General features: G+C 43.6%; 1 protein-coding gene across 2 annotated transcripts in view; it reads right to left on the bottom strand.

Annotated features, from left to right (window-relative positions):
* ABCC4 (ATP binding cassette subfamily C member 4 (PEL blood group)) overlaps positions 1–19,526 on the bottom strand; it is a 149,867-nt gene that overhangs the window by 85,813 nt on the left and 44,528 nt on the right. For both annotated transcript variants that reach the window (XM_035114283.3, XM_035114284.3), the window contains 5 exons: positions 17,316–17,531; positions 15,379–15,519; positions 13,581–13,618; positions 10,670–10,770; positions 9,354–9,500 (listed from right to left, as the gene is read on the bottom strand). In XM_035114283.3, the coding sequence (XP_034970174.1) occupies positions 9,354–9,500; positions 10,670–10,770; positions 13,581–13,618; positions 15,379–15,519; positions 17,316–17,531 (643 nt within the window). The remainder of the gene's footprint in view (positions 1–9,353; positions 9,501–10,669; positions 10,771–13,580; positions 13,619–15,378; positions 15,520–17,315; positions 17,532–19,526) is intronic.

Here is a 19,526-nt window from a genome sequence, read left to right as displayed (position 1 = left end):
AACGGGCTCATTTTGAAAACAGGCCCATTTGGGTTAAAGCACAATCCCTCTCTGTTGATAGCTCAGTTGGTTAGGGAGTGATGCTGATAATGCCAAGGTTGCAGGTTTGATCCCCGTAACGAACACCTGGATATTCCTGCATTGCAAGGGGTTGGGCTAGATGATCCTCAGGGTCCCTTTCCAATGCTATGATTCTATGGATGGACGTGGAAACAAAATATTCCTGGTCCGAAGGACACTACAAGCCAGGATTAGTGGAAAGTGATGCCAAACTGATATAGTCCTCCTTTAAGCCTGCAGAAGTGCACAAGCCTGAATTTAAGAAAAAGCTGAAGTCTTCAATGTGTGCCTAAATCAAAATTGGGAAAAATCAGGAGAGGAAGGCAAGCCCTTTAAGCAGTATGATGAATTTTAACACAAGTTCTAACACAAGATGTGGCAAGTTGAAGTGAGAGAGAAAAAGGATTTGCGCCCACCAAAACTATTACAAAAGCACATTTCTAGCTCAACAGCTGAGGAGCACAATGGCTGCCTACCCATACACCTCCATTCTCCTTGGGTTGCAAGCCTTCACAGTGCCACTTCAAGCCATGACTGGTGAGGCAGATCTTCCTCCTCGCAAGGACAAACTATCGTTCTGTCACAAAACCCTCCGACATCTCCCAGATGAACACCCCAAACACCTGATAAATTAGTGTGTTCTAGAGTCCCCTTGGGACCCAGGTGGCGCTGTGGGTTAAACCACAGAGCCTAGGGCTTGCTGATCAGAAGATTGGCAGTTCGAATCCCTGTGATGGGGTGAGCTCCCATTGCTCGGTCCCAGCTCCTGCCAACCTAGCAGTTCGAAAGCACGTCAAAAATGCAAGTAGATAAATAGGAACCGCTACAGCGGGAAGGTAAACGGCGTTTCCGTGTGCTGCTCTGGTTTGCCAGAAGTGGCTTTGTCATGCTGGCCACATGACCTGGAAGCTGTACGCCGGCTCCCTCGGCCAATAATGCGAGAGGAGCGCGCAACCCCAGAGTCGGTCACGACTGGACCTAATGGTCAGGGGTCCCTTTACCTTTGAGTCCCCTAACTGCGAATTCCCACTGCAACAAGTGGCAAGGGATGCAGCCCTTAAGCAGGGGAGAGGGAAAGCAGGGCTTTGCAAGTCGAGTTTCCTTTCCTACAGCGCTGCTAAAGTTATCAACATGTCACCAGAATCCCACATCACACCGCTATTCTAATCCCAGATGAATGCTATTACGATCAACCATTAAGCAGCAGCTAAAGGGAAAAAGGGGGAAGACCCCCCAATGCTGAAAATCCAATAAACATCAGGCACAAATTCAAGATAGGTTTTTATTGCTTCAAAACATGTTGCGGATACGGTTATTCAATAGCTATGTGTTCCCGGTTCATCTCCCATGCTCAGCATAAATTGAGACAACCAAGAGACCACTTTTTATGTTCAAAAACTGATACAGGAATAACTCAAAAGGACATCTGACATCAGAGAGTTTAAACTGGATTTAAATCCTATTGAGGGAGTATGAGTCATCTCAGAGGTTTAAATAAGATTATCTGCTACAAGAAGTAGCGCTACAAAAAAGCGTGAGGAAAATTAAGGTTTTGCTCCTAGTGGTAGATGCTTCAACTTTAAAAGGATCTGAGACTAAGCCTTTTGCTTCAGTCTCTGCCTCCCACCCAATCTCGCTCCAGGACAGAAAACAAACAACTGCAGTAATTCCTTTGGTGGTCCCAAACTTTGCTTCAGCATAACATATAGAATCTATCTAGATTCTGTGAATGGCAATATTATTTAGAAACCAATTGAGGATCACAGGCTTTCAAGAAACCAAGAGTTATTCTGTTGACACACTCCTTCGCCAGAACTTCACCCTCAACAACACTCAGCGATTGAGAGGGGATAAAATAGGTTTCCTTATTGCTGAATTGTCAGGGGGAAATTCTACAGGTGAAACTCGAAAAATTAGAATATCGTCGAAAAGTTCATTTACTTCAGTAATGCAACTTAAAAAGTGAAAGCAATATAGGAGATAGACTCATGACAGGCAAAGTGAGATATGTCAAGGCTTTATTTGTTGTAATTGTGAGTTGCAAGAACCATGAACACATGTGAAACATCAGAAGGTCAGGGAAGTGAGAAGAATTCAGAGAGGCTGTCATGTGCAAAGTGGCAGTATGATCACGCAAGACACTTTAGGATCCAACTCTATGTGAAAAATATGGCCATGGAAAACCGAAGAGTGACAGAAGAATAATTTTGAAAAAGAATGTCCAAAACTTTCAGAACACTCATTTATGGCGCAATGAAGAAAAGAGATTGTGTTCTTGCATTTTGCAGTTAACACAGACACAGAATATGCTCCAAGCCAGGGGTCAGCAACCTTTTTCAGCCGTGGGCCGGTCCACCATCCCTCAGACCATGTGGGGGGCCAGACTATATTTGGGGGGGGGGGGGTGAACGAATTCCTATACCCCACAAATAACCCAGAGATGCATTTTAAATAAAAGCACATATTCTACTCATGTAAAAACACGCTGATTCCCGGACCGCCCGCGGGCTGGATTGAGAAGGCAATTGGGCTGCATCCGGCCCCCGGGTCTTAGGTTGCCTACCCCTGCAGTCCAAGCTGAGTAAAAACAGCAATCAAGTTGAGCAGAGGCAAATCATAACGTTATCCGGCATTTTTCAGTTTTCTAGCCGCAAATATTGGATGGGATTCGATGTCTTACTCTCGCTCCAGTTTTACTGTTGATAAAACATCTGCAACCCTCCCAACTTCACTCCCCTCATCTATTCCATATGTGCTTGGGTTCTAAGGCAGAGAAGTGCCTGAGGAAGAAAGGGGGGGGGGAGAGGAATCAATCCCAGAATCTCCTGAGCACACAAACTCTCCACAACTGTTACATAATCTGCCAGGTGGTTGCAATCTGGCAGAAGCCTAATTAATTCATCCAGATGCTGCTGTGCAGATTACTCAGGATCATCTGGGAGACAGTATTCTGTGCATTGCAAAAACTACCACCGACTATATTAATGAAATAACTTTTAATTGTAAGAGTCTTTGGTGCATTCCAGCTCACAGCTGCCCAAGTTTGAGAATCCAAGACAATGTTGTTGTTTTTCTAATGCAGCCCTCTACTCTTCTCAGGTTCTGACGAGCAGAGAAACACAGAGCCAGGCATACTTTTCAACGGTTTTGCACATTGCTGGTGACTTGGCGATGACACATTCTACAAATAAGCGCCAAATCCAAGGAAAACCTCACACCCTGATTCAGAATTTGAATTATTTCCAGTTGCAAAACGCTGGAAGATAACTTAGAAATGCATACCTAGCTTCCATGGCCACAGCCCTTCAACATAGGAACTCACTGAACTGTGGGGCAAAGTGTTGTCTTGAGTCTGAAAAGTCAAATTCCATGGCAGAACCCTGGTTTCTTGGATCAATTGTAAGGGCCACGAACAAGATACATATGTGAGATTACCAAAATGATTTCAGTACCATAGGAAGCCCTGTTTTCCTTATCTGAACATCAGATATGGCTGAATACAAACTACAGAAGCACATGCTGGGTTCCAAACTCGCAGTGTGTTTTTTATCCTTTTCTCCACGGAATAGATGTGGCCCAACCACGGCTGCAAAGAAGGTCACCTTTAAAACTCCAAAACATACGTGGCAGCATGGGGGACAGACACACGCTATCCACAAGTCACAAGCCTTTGTATACGTTCCTAAAGCAATGACACCTACAAACCGCTGAAGCTTTGCCACAAATGGCATGCCATGGGCAATACCATTGCCCCTTCCTCAGCCTGAAGCCTGAAAGAAGCGCCCTCTGATTTCAATCTGCCTACAATCACATCACAACACTTGTCACAGCATATTCTTTGCTTTTCAGTAGAATTCATGGAAGGGCTAGATGCAAGCACCTGTGTCTGCTGAAGCATCTTCTTTCTTGTCACCCCTGCTGTCTGAAATCGGATTAGTAGCCTTATTCCAAGTTGTCTTACTGAAGTAAAGGGATGTGGCCTAAACCACTGAGCCTCTTGGGCTTGCCGATCAGAAGGTTGGAGGTTCGAATCCCTGTGACGGGCTGAGCTCCCGTTGCTCTGTCCCGGCTCCTGCCAACCTAGCAGTTCGAGAACACACCAGTGCAAGTAGATAAATAGGGACTGCTGCGGCGGGAAGGTAAATGGCGTTTCCGTGTGCTCAGACTTCTGTTACAGTGTCCCATTGTGCCAGAAGGGTTTAGTCATGCTGGCCACATGACCACATGACCACATGTCTGTGGACAAATGCCAGCTCCTTTGGCCTGAAGCGAGATGAGCATCGCAACCCCATAGTCGCCTTTGACTGGACTTAACTGTCCAGCGGTCCTTTACCTTTACCTTACTGAAGTATCTAGAAAAGGGGAGCCTTATGGCCAAAAGCAATACACATCATCAACATTATTATTATTTATTAAAGTTGTCATACGCCCGCAGGTCTCAGGGCAGTTCACAGGATAAAATCACAATATAAAACCACAGAATACACAATCAAAATAAAAAACATAAACAACCCAATAACCCCCTGCCCCAACACATTTTTAAAGTGCATTGGCTGGCAACCATGCAATTTTCCTCTGCTAGAATGGACAGTGTTGGCATGACAGAAGACAGCTTTCTTATGTCACCACAAGGAAACAGCTACACCTTGAACATAGAAAAATTAGCTTAGAAAAAAGTGTCGCTTCTATTGCACAGGCTTCTTCTAAAGCCCTTTAAACCGTATCTATTTTAACATCTAGCCTGTTCACAAATTGAGGAAGACGCATGGTGCAGTCTATGTGCCACATGGCTCTGCATGCAGAGAACTGTGCCTCTAAGCACACCCATTTCTGTCGAAAGCTCCCTGCGAGGAACAAAGCCTGCGCAGAATAGCATTCCCATGCCTTCTCCCTGTTCTGATAGCTTTAAACATGTGTGGAAATGCTGGTGTGCTGTAGCAAAAGCATTAATGCACGCTAAGCCTACTTCCTGAATGTTTGACAAGGTTTCTTGTTTGCTTAACAGAAGAACAAGGGTATTTGAGGCTTGCCTCTTCCGGGGAATTTCAGGGAAAAACAACACATTACACAGAACTCAGGGCTAATGCTAAAGGACCAGCAACCTCATGTCAATTTTTTCTCCCTCTGCTAAGGCCCTAACCTGACATGGGATTGCTATTCTCAGCGGCAACCCTGTGCTGTATACACACCATGCAGTTCCACCCTTAATAAGCAGTATTTTTTTGGCTCTTTGGAGTAAAGATGAATTTGGCTATGCTAATAGATAGTAAATGCACACAAAAAGCCTTAGAGTAATATTTGCTGATCAGAGCCTACTCCTACAGCAATCAGCTTTATAAAGGTTGCTAACAGAATCTCAAGAGTTATAATCAAATAGGTGCATGTGTAAGTAAGGCTATTTAAACTTGTAACAAAAGCTATTATGATACTAATAGCCATAAAAGAGCAACTCCCATAAAAATCATTCAATATCACACCCTGATAAGGCTTAAAGTACACAGAACCATTGTTGTATGAAAGAAGAAAAATTAAGGTGTTCTTTTCCCTTTAAACATGTGGCAGCCAAACAGGTTTAATTACCACACCTCTTATTTCAGCCTACTAACTGCTCCATGCAAACATCCAAAAATAATATTTAGAGTGTTATACAGTTGTTCAGGATCGTTATGATTGCTGCAACCCTATTGTGTTGTCTATCTTCACAAGCAATCGCTGTTTTGTCGGGCTGTTCCTTTTTGTTTAAATGCACAGAGAAGAAAATGCATCAGGTTTCTATTATTTTAGGGCAAGTAAATTAAATATGCAATTGATATGCTTCCTAAAAGTAAGCAATGCAGGTTAACACGGGAAAACCAAAATCCAAGCTGAGAGTACTTAAAACTAATTGAAAAAGAGCGCAGCGAGCGCTCTCATGCAAGTTCACTCATTCTTCTTTACAGCCATCTCGTTTACGAGAAAATGTGCACATGTGCATGTTTTACAATACTAAAATTAATCTAGGTTTTTTCCTTTTTAAAAAATTAAAAAGCAAACTTGATAAACCATCCTGAACAGACATAACACAGCGATCTTCTGGCATTGTGCCGGAGTACTTATACCGACGACGAGTGACAACAGCAATGAAATATTTTAACATGAAGCTCTGCCTTGTAAATGGCCTGTACGATCTGTCAAAAATACTGCCTGCCATAAAAATCAAAGCCTTCAGACCGGTATTTCTTGTTTAAACACGCTACAAGATGAGCAGAATCACTTGTGTGAACAAGCATAGATTTATGAACGCTACCAAAAGCAGCCTCGCCATTCAGCTGATAGAACTGTAATTTAATACAACCCCACTATCACCGTACTAATTTTCAACATGCTGAAATGCCGCAGTCGTTCAGTGCACAGGCGACGGTGCTGAGAGAACCACCCTCGGAGGTTTTCCCTCTTTTTACATACCATCACTTTTGAGACATTGCTGGCACTATTCGTTGGGAAGTTCTCCGACACTGATTTCACTGCGCTGAGGCTTGCCAGGAATATTCCCCGATGAATTAGACAAATAAATACATCCAGCAGCCGCGTTTTGTCAAATTAGTTCAACCACCATTTTAGCAGCAATTAATTCAATATGTCAAAGCTCAGTGCATACTCTTGTCTCTCCTGTGAGTGTTGGGTAAACCTATGAAGTTGCCTTATCCCCGAGGCGGGAACTTTTTTTTAAAAAAATTTTTTTTTATTGATTTTATATAATAACACATAGAGGACAAAACATAAAGAACCTTTCTGTCCACCTTCCCTCCCTGCCCCCACAAGTCCCCTTCTGCCACAAGTGGATCCTGCGGGTGTTGAGAGTCGAAGGTAGTCCATTTTAAAGCTGGGTTCGTCCTCACCCCCCTCTCCCTAGCCCCTGGACCTCCCGCTGCCACCAGGAGGCCCCGAGACAAAAGGAGAGATTGGGGTAGGGTACCCCCAACCATTTATATATAATTCTTCAACATAATACAAAAACAAACAAACAAACTATTAAATTTCAATTTCTTACTTTGTTAAACATTGTATTTGTGACTTCCTCAGATCCCTTCTTCCTGATTTTCATACTTTCTTAATATAATTATAGCGGGTTTCTTATTCTTGATTCCAATTCTTATTCTTAAAAATCAACATTATTTCCCTCCTTCTTCGTGACGCCTCCCCACAGGCCCCCTCCTGCCACAAGAGGAACCTATGGGGTGCCACCATCCAAGGGAGGTCTATTTTTGTAGTTAGGTTTCCTTCCACCCCTCCCTCCCCCCCGAGCCCCCCCTGACCGAGGCGGGAACTTGTTGCTGGACTCCATATCCCATCTGCCCCAGCCACATGGCCAATGGTCAGGAACAATGGGAGTTGTAGTCTAACATTTGGAGGGTCCCAGGTTCCCCTTCGCTACCTTAGACCAATTATCTAACAGTTCTGTGACCAGAGAACATTCTGTTCAAAGCCATGTGGGTCAAACCTCAGACATCCTACCTGAGCTATGCACACTTGCATGTTTATTCACTACTTATCCCAAGTCCTCTGACAGCCAGGATGGTAACTAGATACAACTTTCCTGCATGTCCACACACACATTCACAGCTACAACTGCACAGAGATTTCTGCGCTTCTCTTTTCTGGCTTCAGAGATAGCAATGCACAGTACGCTAAGTAGGCTATTAGATGTCAGCGGAACCATGCCCTGGCCAGGATCTGGTCTATAAACTATATAGGAAAAATAGCACAAATCCAGACTCTGTAGACAGGACAACCCCAGAGCCACAGTTTCTATTCTCAAGCCAATTCAAAGAGAAATACAACTATGTGTTCAACAGCCCGATTTTATGCATTTTCTCTTGAAAAGAAGTCCTACCGTGTTCACTGGGATTTACTCCCAAAGCGCTTGGGAGTCATTCCCCCCCCCCCTTTTCTACCTCCTCTGGGTAATAACCAGAAAACGCAGTACGGCCTAGCACAACCGTCTCAGTGGGCGGGAAGCTCAGGCAACGAATATGCCGAAAGAACACTTTACTCGCTCATGATAAATGTCACAAAAACATATTCTCACTACCTCAACATATAAAAAACCTTTGCCTTTTTCTCCCCAAGGAATTAATTGCAAAGCTAGAGCAGGATAAAATAGACCATGCTGCCCTCTTGTGCTAGGCAAATAGAAAGCTAAAGAAATCAGAGACATTATTTACTCAACTGTGCAGATGACAGGAAGGTCACACAAAACATCTGTCCCAATGACCATACCTGCACCAACGTGGCAAATTCCTGAATGGGACCAACTAGCAACAGCATGGGAATGTTACCAATGGTCTGCAGAGATGTCAATAACATGCGTTGATAGTTTGAAATGCAACCATGGCTTGCTACCCTATAGTGTATGGAAGGGATGTGGGTGGCGCTGTGGTCTAAACCACTGAGCCTCTTCGGCTTGCCGATCAGGTAGGTGGTTTGAATCCCCGCGACAGGGTGAGCTCCCGTTGCTCTGTCCCAGCTTATTCCAACCTAGTAGTTTGAAAGCATGCCAGTGCAAGTACATAAATAGGTACAGCTGCGGCAGGAAGGTAAGCGCCGTTTCTGTGCGCTCTGGTTTTCGTTACGGTGTCCCGTTGCACCAGAAGCAGCTTAGTCATGCTGGCCATATGATCCGGAAAGCTGTCTGCGGACAAACGCCGGCTCCCTCGGCCTGAAAGCGAGATGAGCGCAGCAACTCCATAGTCGCCTTTGATTGGACTTAACCATCCAGGAGTCCTTTACCTTTACCTATAGTGCATAGATAGTGAACCCCAAGACCACACCCCAAGAAATAATGTATGGTGGCAAATTATATATATATATATATATATATATATATATATATATATATAAGCACAAGTCGCACCTTCAGAAAAACAATTTCAGTGTGCTCTGCAAAAAATATAATGTCCAGGTAACAATATACTCAGGATATTGTTTTTCAAGTTAGGTTGAACCAAGCACTATCATTCCACAGCTTGTGACAAGAACTAGCATGCTAGTCATGTCTACAAATATTCAGATTCCTGTAAAAGCAACTAGATAATTGTTAGCACAACAGGTGCAACAGAAACTTACCAGGTTTCTTCTAGATGTGAGATCAACACCACCAGTGAAGTAACAGTGCACAATTTTTCAGGAATCACAAACTAGCCTCGTGGAACAGGCACCAAAATATTCTGCCTGAACACTTATTAACAACTAAAAAGCCATACGAATAGAAAGCTATGGTTTTTTTAATCATTTAATGATGGATTGCAACTTACCAATAGGGTTCACATCAAAAAATAGTACTGGAGCTCTCAAAATGGACTGAAACATTTTGTTGTGCAAGGTCTGAGCAGCATTAACCAAAACTTGGAACATAAGGAGACTCCTCAATATGGTGAAGAGTATTGCAGCCACAGTTAAACCTGTAAATAAATGAAGCATCATGAATTGTAGTCTACTCAGGATCCTAGAGGAGGTGTATCATTCCCCCTTACCAAAAAAGTAATAAAAAGAGGGGTGCCTTTGTGCACCTTCATCACATTTGACTTGGCCTTCAATTCGCATTCAAATCCACATGAATACTAAATAAGAGAATTTTACTACAGTCGTACCTTGGATAGCGAACTCGGACATTTTGGCTCCCAAATGCCACAAACCTGGAAGTGAGTGTTCCGGTGTGTAAACATTCTTTGGAATCCGAACGTCTGATGGGGTTTCCAAAGAAGCTTCCTGCAGCCAATCAGAAGCCACGCTTGGGTTTCCAAACTTTTTGGAAGTGGAACAGACTACCAGAACGGATTCCGTTCGACTTGCAAGGTACAACTGTACTGTGATTTGCTTTAAAATTTGTGCTGATTATCACAGATAAGGCTGGCAGAAGAAAGGGAGAATTTGAATCCAAGAAGGGAGGCTGGGGTATGGAAACGCAAGGCCTTGAGGTCCACTCCTCATCTCTTAACCATGGTTTCAGAGCTCAGATGCCTCCTGTCTGCTACAGCCGGCTTTGAGTACAACCTATTTTTCCACGTTTGCTCTCCTAATCCATTGCACCAGCTCTTGAGCTGCATGCTAAAGCTTGATATTCTGTGCAGGCCACTTTCTGCTTTTCGCCTCGCAGTTTGTTAATTTGCTATAGCACTTGAGATCAAAATACATCCATGTTGCTGCTGTTGTTGCTTTTAAAGGCTGATCTTTTTATAATAAAAAACAAAATTGAAACTGAGCGCAGTAAAATGAGGATCAATCTCTAATCCTTCTGCCCGTCCTTATTAGAGCTGAAGATTTAGCTAGGACAATCCATTTGGGGAGACAATAGCCACATGCTTATGGTGAATGACTTTTTGAATACTCCGTTTCTGATTTCCCTTCCAAAATCCAGAAAACAAATTAAACCTCTCCTTTCTACTAATGTTTTTTTTTAAAAAAAAACTTAGAGTCAATTATTTTAATCAGAAAACAATGTACCATCTTGCTAATCTGTAATGACAAAACTAAAATACTGTGGGGGGACGGACGTTTGGGGCCTGTTGCTACTTAAGACATCATGCTGCAAAACATAACAATAATGGTTTTAAATGGTGTGTTTTTTTACCTCCGTACATTCCTAAATACCAGCCAAGGTCAAGAGTTTTCGTCACATTGTTTTCAGTGCTCCCCTCCATAGTAACATTCAGCTTTACTTGTTCATTAGCCCTATATAATCATCAAAAGGAGTGGAAAGAAAATAATTTAAATGTGCTTAAGTACATAACAGAAGGATTGAATCTAGCTTCTGGAAAGCCTACTGAAGACCTGAAGGAAACAGATTAGATAGACACATAGATAGACACATAGATAGATAGATAGATAGATAGATAGATAGATAGATAGATAGATAGATAGATAGATATAGATTATCTTTATTGTCATTGTCCCATACAAAACAACGAAATTGAAAAAACTCTACATCAGACATTCAAAACCAACAAGCCTGCTATCCCATCCTGATTAGCTCCCCCCCAGACTCTGATACCCCATAATTAAATACAACATACCCCCATAAATACTACTTTACACTGCATTTAAAACCATAATCGCATTTGGATAGAAACTGTTCCTCAGACAGCTAGTCCTAGTCTTCATAACCCTGTACCTTCTTCCAGAAGGCAGAAGCTAAAAGAGATCATTTCCGGGGTGCGCAATATCCTGCGCTCTCTGCAAATTTCTTATGCCACCTGGAAGCATAGATTTGATCCAAGGTGGGAAGAGTGCACCCAATTATTCCCTCCGCAGTCTTTACAACCCTGGACGGCATTGTATTTTCCCTGGCTGTGCAGCTCCCGAACCACACGCACAGACCTAAGTTGATACACTCTAACAGTACAATGGTAAAATGCTGTCAACAGATCCTTTGAGAGAAAGTATAACCTCTGCTGTGCTCTCTTCATCGCATCTTTGCTGTTTTCTCCCCAGGTTAGGTTAAACCTTAATCCCTAGCATCAGGTATTCAGAAATACACTAAATCCACACATCTTTAGGTTGTTTTAAAGGAAGTCTTCAAAAGCTTCTCTTTTCATATGTAAATAAAACCTTAAGATCTGCAGAATTGTGCGGTAAGTACTTGATTCTATAGTTCTATGAAATTTTACACATTTTCATTATAGGTATTGCTGTAAACAGCTTCAATACTTTTAATGATACAGTAGTATACGCTAATTTATAAATAAATAAATAAATAAGTTTGTTAAGCATATCTAACAAGGATCTTTGCCATGCAATAGTACGTGCAGTCAAGGATTGGAAGGGAAGAGGCATACAAAGGCATAAAACCACTTTTCTCCAACAAGCCATTCATTCATCGAGCCCAATAACAGATGCTCCAACTTTCAATGCTTCTCCAAAGTCTCAAGCAGAGGTCTTTTACCCAAGATCCTTATCAATGCAAAAATGAACCTAGGACTCTGGTCTCAAAGCAGCGCAACCTGTAGCACTGAGCCATAGACTCATAGGCTCTTGCAGTGACCCCTAACCACTGACCCTGTTAGCTAGGGATCATGGGAGTTGTAGTTCCAAAACATCTGGAGAGACAAGGTTTCCTATGCCTGCCTAGATGAAACTTGGAAATGGCAGCCTGTCCTTGTCCTTGGGGAGGATTTGAGCAAAATGACACGTTCCAGCAAAGCGAGACTGAGCAGAACACACAGTATATTACAACTGTAAAAAGTAAAGGTAAAGGGACCCCTGACCATCAGGTCCAGTCGTGACCGACTCTGGGGTTGCAGCGCTCTTCTCGCTTTATTGGGCAAGGGAGCCAGCGTACAGCTTCCAGGTCATGTGGCCAGCATGACTAAGCCGCTTCTGGCAAACCAGAGCAGCACACGGAAATGCCGTTTACCTTCCCGCTGTAGCGGTACCTATTTATCTACTTGCACTTTGATGTGCTTTCAAACTGCTAGGTTGGCAGGAGCTGGGACCGAGCAACGGGAGCTCACCCCATTGCCAGGATTCGAACCGCCGACCTTCTGATCGGCAAGCCCTAGGCTCTGTGGTTTAACCCACAGCGCCACAACTGTAGGTAACCTTCAAACTGTGGGACTGTATTATGCTGTCAGTCAAGGGACTGACCCTACCTAGAACTGTCTGGTGTTTTTGTGTTCCATTGGCACATTCTGCTGGTGTGTTGAATGAGCACTCTGCACATGCCCCAACAGCCCAATAGTCCCCCCCCAAAAAAAAATTTATAAAGGGCATAGGATGTCAATCAGATCAACCAAAGGCCTGGTTAAAAAGGAACATTTTTGCCTGGCACCTAAAGGTGTGTAATGAAGGCATCAGGTAAACTTCCCTGGGGAGAGCATTCCACAGACGGGGAGCCACTACAGAGAAGGCCTGTTCTCGTGTTGCCACCCTTGGGACCTCTCGAGGAGAAGGCACACGAAGGAGGGCCTCAGAAGATGATCTCAGGGTCCAGGTAGGTTCATATGGAAAGAGGTGGTCCTTGAGGTATTGTGGTCCTGCGCCATTTAAGGCTTTATAGGTCAAAACCAGCACTATGAATTGGGCCCAGAAACTAATTGGTAGCCAGTGCAGTTGGACCAGGATCGGTCTACATACAGGGCAACCAAAGCAGTTTTTGTGCCAAAACCAGGCCTAAACCCCAATTGAAATGGATCCATAAAATCAGGTAGATCTACCGATTGCTGTATTCCCACCAGGATAGCTGGTGGTAGTCTTTGAAATATGGCATTCAAGGGAATCCAACGCCCCTTCATTTTGATGGAAAGGCACCAGGGTCAGCCCCCTACCCCCTCAAGCCTGAAACTGGTGGGACAATTCCCCACCCCACCCCCATATTGGAACCTGGAGTGGGAGAGAATTGAAGGGGGGAGATAACTGCGAGAGGGAGGAAGGCAGGTGTGCTCCCCCAACTCCCACCCTGGCCAGTGCAACCATGGAAATGGAGCGACTCTCCAACCTTCCCTACTTAGGATTGAGCTCTAAAAGATTTTAGAATAGCAACTCACCAATAAGAAAGCCACCAGTCCTGCAGCACATAGGCAACCTTGAACAAACAGAATGAAACAAACAGAATTAGCCCCAAAATGGAAAATGAGCGGGGTCCCAACTAAAGAAGATTGGCAACTTCATTGGATAGAATTTGCACAACTTGCAGACTTAACATATAGAATCAGAGAACCAGAAGAACACACGTTTAAAGAAGACTGGAAAACCTTTATTGAATACATGGGAAATAACTGTGTACAGCTGAAAACGCTGGCAGCATTAAGGTAAATTCAACAGTGGAAATAAGTTTTGATGGATGTAATAATGGAAAACTGATTGGTATAGTTTTTGCAAAATATGCAGGGATATAAGGTATGCAAAATGAACCATGGAAAGAGAAGAAGGGAAGCCATTGATATTTTAAGGATGTAAAATGTTTATCTGAAATTGTAAAACAGAAAATTTAATAAAAATTATATTTAAAAAATAAACAGAATTAAACAATGTGTTTTCTGCTTTATTTGGGGGTGTGTTTTTTAAAAAGTCTTTCCAGTTTTAATAGCAATGATATTTCAACTGCTGCAAGCCATATTTTGGGGGGGGGGGTCTTTTTAGTACCAAGTATGTATTATCCTAGAAAATGTGCCCCCCCAAAAAAGTACAAGAAAACTAGATCTCCTCAAGTATTATTCAGGGAATTGGGTAATTGTAGAACAGAGTTCTATTAGTGGCCTGGCTGCAAGAGAGCTTCTCAGACTGTAAATGTACAGCTGGACATCTGGATCACAGCCACTTATCAAGGATGACTGTCTCATTCCTGGACCACCAAACATTTGAACGTTGGCCAGAATGTGTGTGTGTGTGTGTGTGTGCACGCAGGTAGGTCCAAATCGTACAGCAGATTCTGAAAATTCAACAAGCTAACATACTCATAACCCACAGTGTGGTGAATAAGCACGATTCCTCTCTACCAGCATATTATAGGAGAAGCTACATCTTAGAGCTTTGTCTAAAATGGCCCATAGATTGTTACATGATCTTGCTGCACAAACCTTAGTTAGCAACAAGTGCGCCACCTTGCCCCTGCGACTGAGGGGGCCGGCACCACGCGACGGGCACGAGTGACATCGGCACACCTCTTGATGTGCGGACGTCATGTGCGCATGTCATGCAATGTGCTGACCTATCACACACGTGCCACGGGGCATGCACTTGTGATGTTTGTATGCCATGTGGGCTATGCGCTTAAGGTGAGCATGCTGGCTGCTGCGGATTGGGGGACAGCCCCCTTCTTGAAAATTTGGGGGGCCCTTGGGGCCCCCAGACAGCACCTATGCTTAGCAATGTGCACTCTAAGAAGGAAAAGGACGGCCTATTGATATTCTTGCCGCCATAGCCAAAAATATTTGGAAGTCAAACATGTTGCTTGCAGTAGGATGTAAGGAAGTTTGCATGGTATAACCCTGCTCAGTACAGACTGGTAGTATTGTGTAGGATACACACACACACACACAAATCTGAGGTGGGGTGAGTAAGAGCGCTACTACTGAATGAACTGCTTCTGACATGACGCAAGTGAATAAGTCTATAAACTTCGGTTGAATTAAATCCCATTGAAGTTAATGGAACTAAATAGGCCTCTAGCTGGTTTCCAATCCCGTTTAATTCAAAGGGGAAACCTCTGATATGTTTGAAAAGAGTTCAGCTATTTCTTGCCAACAATATAAATATTTTTCACACACAGTAGGAAGTCACATATGCCGAAATGCTATAAGCACACATCATCCATAATGCTTTCACCGATGCCAAATACCGTACCTGTGCCAAAATGTTGAGGAGCAAAAGAATAAAAATTACAAAATAATTTGTCCCAGCAGCAAAATACTTCTTATAAATGCTAAAGCTGATTTTCCCTTCCGAGCGGCTTTCCTCTGGCAAGGCTGTTAGAGCAGGTTCCATCTGCAGGGCAGAGAATGCGTAAGGAAATATTGTTATAATGGCTATTCGAAGAGAAGCCTAAGAAAATGCCAGAGCTACAACTGCGCTTGTTAAAGAACTGGGCATAAGTCTAAGAGCAATGATGCAATCTAAAAAAAAAAAAAAACCCAAAGAGGCAGAAGTCATTAAATTCCTAACTGCTATAATATTATGCAGTAAAACTGAATATTGGATGTGAGGGCGATCTGGCTACGACATGGGTCACCCCATTGATCGCCAGGGTTGAATATTTAAAGCCTTATTTTTGATTAAAATCAGAAATAAACAAATTAGACCACTTCTTTCAAGGGAGTGAGGCACAAAGCATCCAGGTAAATTTAGAAAACCAGTTTCTGACGTGGCAATATTGTGTTTGTCAAGAGATTGAAAAAAAAATAGCTGATTAATACTTTTAACCATTTGACACATCTGCATATTAAAAAATACACTTCAATAAGGACAGCTTAATAACAAGAAGGACTGTATAAGTGGAACATGCATTACAGCAGCCATGAAAATGTTCTGCTTCATGTTCCAATTAAATTTCTGTCCTGGTCTTCCTCCCAGAGGAGTCCAGGGCAGCTATTACAGATTTGGCATTAAAGATTTTGATCTGAAATATGCACAAACTCCATGGCATTCACAATCCATAGCATGACACATATTGACCACGTTCACACAGTGAAATACTCTATGCACAAGCATTCCGTCATTTCAGTCCTGCCTTATTGTGAGCAGGTAAACAAGCCAGGTGGCGCTGTGGGTTAAACCACAGAGTCTAGAGCTTGCTGATCAGAAGGTCGGCGGTTCGAATCCCTGCGACGGGGTGAGCTCCCGTTGCTCGGTCCCAGCTCCTGCCCACCTAGCGGTTCGAAAGCACATCAAAGTGCAAGTAGATAAATAGGGACCGCTCCAGCGGGAAGGTAAACGGCATTTCCGTGTGCTGCTCTGGTTCGCCAGAAGCAGCTTTGTCATGCTGGCCACATGACCCAGAAGCTGTCTGCGGACAAACGCTGGCTCCCTCGGCCTCTAGAGCGAGATGAGCGCCGCAACCCCAGAGTCGGACACGACTGGACCTGATGGTCAGGGGCCCCTTTACCTTTTTAAACAAGCCAGGAACCCATAGTCAGCCACAGAAACTTGAGTTTTCAAACAAGCAAGAGTTGATAATGGAACTTGTAAAGCCACGGCTTCATACCCTAGCATATTTAGAAGTTATTATCCATGTTTTCTCAGCTGCACGTAATGGGAACCAACATTTAATTGTGGCATCTTGGCTGGTTTCACAGCTCGCATGATACAGGAATGGAGAGAAGTTAGGTTCACGTTTCAATGCAAAATGAACCTGCGCTTCCCAAACCAATATGTGAACTGAAATGTACTGCTGTTCTTCGACCCAAAAATGCTTGCAAAAATGGGGGGCGGAGCATTCCACAGAGGAGGAACCAACATAGAAAAGGCCCGTTCTCATGTTGCCACCCTCCAAACTCTCAGAGGGACATAGAGAAGGGCCTCAGATAACAAGCTCAAGGTCCAGGTTGTATAGGGAGAGGCAGTCCTTAAGGTATCGAAATGAACAAGATAAGGAGAAATGTGCGTGAAAATGAATACCATTTTTATTCTAGGTTTATTTAAAAATATCAAACCGAGACAGAAATGGGGTGAACTGAACATTAGCCTGGGAAAATGAGAAACTGAAAATGTCACTTTTCCATCCCCAGCACAATGGGATATCATTTTTATATATATAACTATTTAAGTATATCTAATGTACTCACAGAGGGAGGTTCTGCAGACCCATCTTTCTGTGACTGCACTGAAGATTCCATTGACCACACAGAAGACTGAGAAAATGTTCGGATTCTAGATAACCGGTGGCCAGGAGTTCCTGGAACTGGTAGCTGGTCATCGGCTTCAGATTTTTTCAAAACAGAAGCAAAATCTATTCCAGAACTCAGGAAGTCTGAGTAAGTGCCCTTCCCAACCTCCTTACCCTAGAAGTAAAAAAAACAGAGTCGCATAATGCGAATAATATTCAGAAAGTGAACAAATTTATGTCTCAAATAACTTAGATAATTCTACAGTCTAACGTGATACATTGTTGACTCCCAAAAGCATTATGGTAACAGGAACATGATTTTTAATTTTTTTAATGAAAACCGCCTTCGAGTATTTACTGCAAACATTAAAATGAAAGGCATAGTTAACAAATTGTAAATCAACAACCATGTATCATCATTTCTTTTCTCTAAGTTAGGTTGTTGGCACCCGTCTGTCTTGAGAGACAATGGAGTGGTCCTCCAGGGATGGAGGGAAGGGAGGGGTTATTGTTTTGTTGCTTTCCTTCTAACTATTTACAGTGGAACCTCTACTTGCAATCATAATCTGTTCTGGAGGCCCGTCGGCTGGGCGAAACCGGACGCCAGTAGAGGTGTCGTTGTACACGGGCGCATTCGGCGATGGAGCGTTTCTGCGCATGCGCAAGTGGCCGCTGCCCCTTGTGCGCATGTGCAGGTGGCAGAAGCCGCTTTTGCGCATGTGCGAATCGCGGCAAACCTTGTGTTTCCGGGTTTGCCGCAGTCGCAACTTGGAACGGCCGCGAGAAGAGACGGATGTAAGTCGAGGTTCCACTGTACTTGTCTTTTTACCTTATATTTTATCCTGTGAACTGCCCTGAGGTCTTTTGATAAAGGGTGGCATATATATCTAAATAATACTAATAATACTAATACTAATACTAATAATAATGTTAAACTGCTGCATTAGCAGCACTGAAGTGACCTGCTTGGGGCAGAAGCCTGAGCAGTGTGTACAGAGGTCCTGGGGTGCCCTCAGCCTTGCAGAACAATACGTTTGGCACGAGCTTGGCTGCAGGAATTGCTGGAAGGAGATGCCCCTACCCCATCTAACCGCCTTAGGCACTCTACTCCAGATTCGTATGGGGTTTACTCCTCAGCCTTTTCTTCTCGTGAAGATATCTCACAAGGCAGTGGAGGTTTGGACCAGAGTTTTCCTTCTAGATGGGAGACCTTCCCAGGCTGACAAGCCTCACCTGCCCCTCACTTCCCTCTACAGCACATGCAGAAACCACCTTCTTGACTGTTGGACCCACTATTGGTGTCGTCCATTCAATCCACCAGACCCTATCTTCAAATGCAAGGGAAGCCCTTATTCACCGAGGGCTTGGGACTCAACAACTACCCTCAGCTGGTTGGGTTGGCCAGTCAAAACCGTTCCTGGGGTGTGGCTGCTATCACATGATGATAGTTTCTAGGAGCCACAGGTGAAACTGAACCCAGGGTGGGCACCAAAGGTGGACAAACTACCCCAGAAGGAACACAATGCGTCCCCCACCAGAGGTGCCACCCTTCTCCTAACACCCCATGCACCCCCCCAAGTAAGGTATTAGGAGTTCTTTTCATATACCGTAGTTATTTTCAAAGAGGACGAAAATTGCATCATTTCTTTGCCCGTTTTTGAAGTTTTGAAATAATCAGGACAACAAAATAAGCCATGGTTTATCACGATGGGCACGAGCCACAGCGAGCCTTGAGCTCATGTACTCTCCCCAGCTAATGTAAGGAGTTCCTTTTTTATTATTAGCTACAACTTGTCGTGCCAGCTAAGCCAACAAATGCATGGTTAATCTTAACTATGCTTTGTTTGGAACATCCAAGTCAATTTCAAACCACGGATCTGAAAACAGACTCCTTTTAAACTAACCATTGTTAAGATTAACTATTGTTTGGATGTGACGCTAAACTGTACTTAATCAAAAGCTGAAGAAAAATGCTTCCCTTCTTCTCCCCGAGGCCGCTGGAGAGAGGAGAGCTGGGAGCGAGGAATGCAAACAACTGGGGTTCACTGTAAACCACTTCCCACCCTGATAAACAACAATGGCTTATCGTGATGTCTGCACTGGTTCTCTATGGTAATAGTAACAAGGCAGGAAGAACAGATACCCTATCACTCTGCAGATAATTTCCTGG

Source organism: Zootoca vivipara, chromosome 4 (genome assembly GCF_965207765.1).
Source record: "Zootoca vivipara chromosome 4, rZooViv2.hap1.1, whole genome shotgun sequence".
NCBI classification, from domain to species: domain Eukaryota; kingdom Metazoa; phylum Chordata; class Lepidosauria; order Squamata; family Lacertidae; genus Zootoca; species Zootoca vivipara.
The sequence above is the reverse complement of the archived record's forward strand: the minus strand, read 5'-3'. Positions and strand labels throughout refer to the sequence as shown.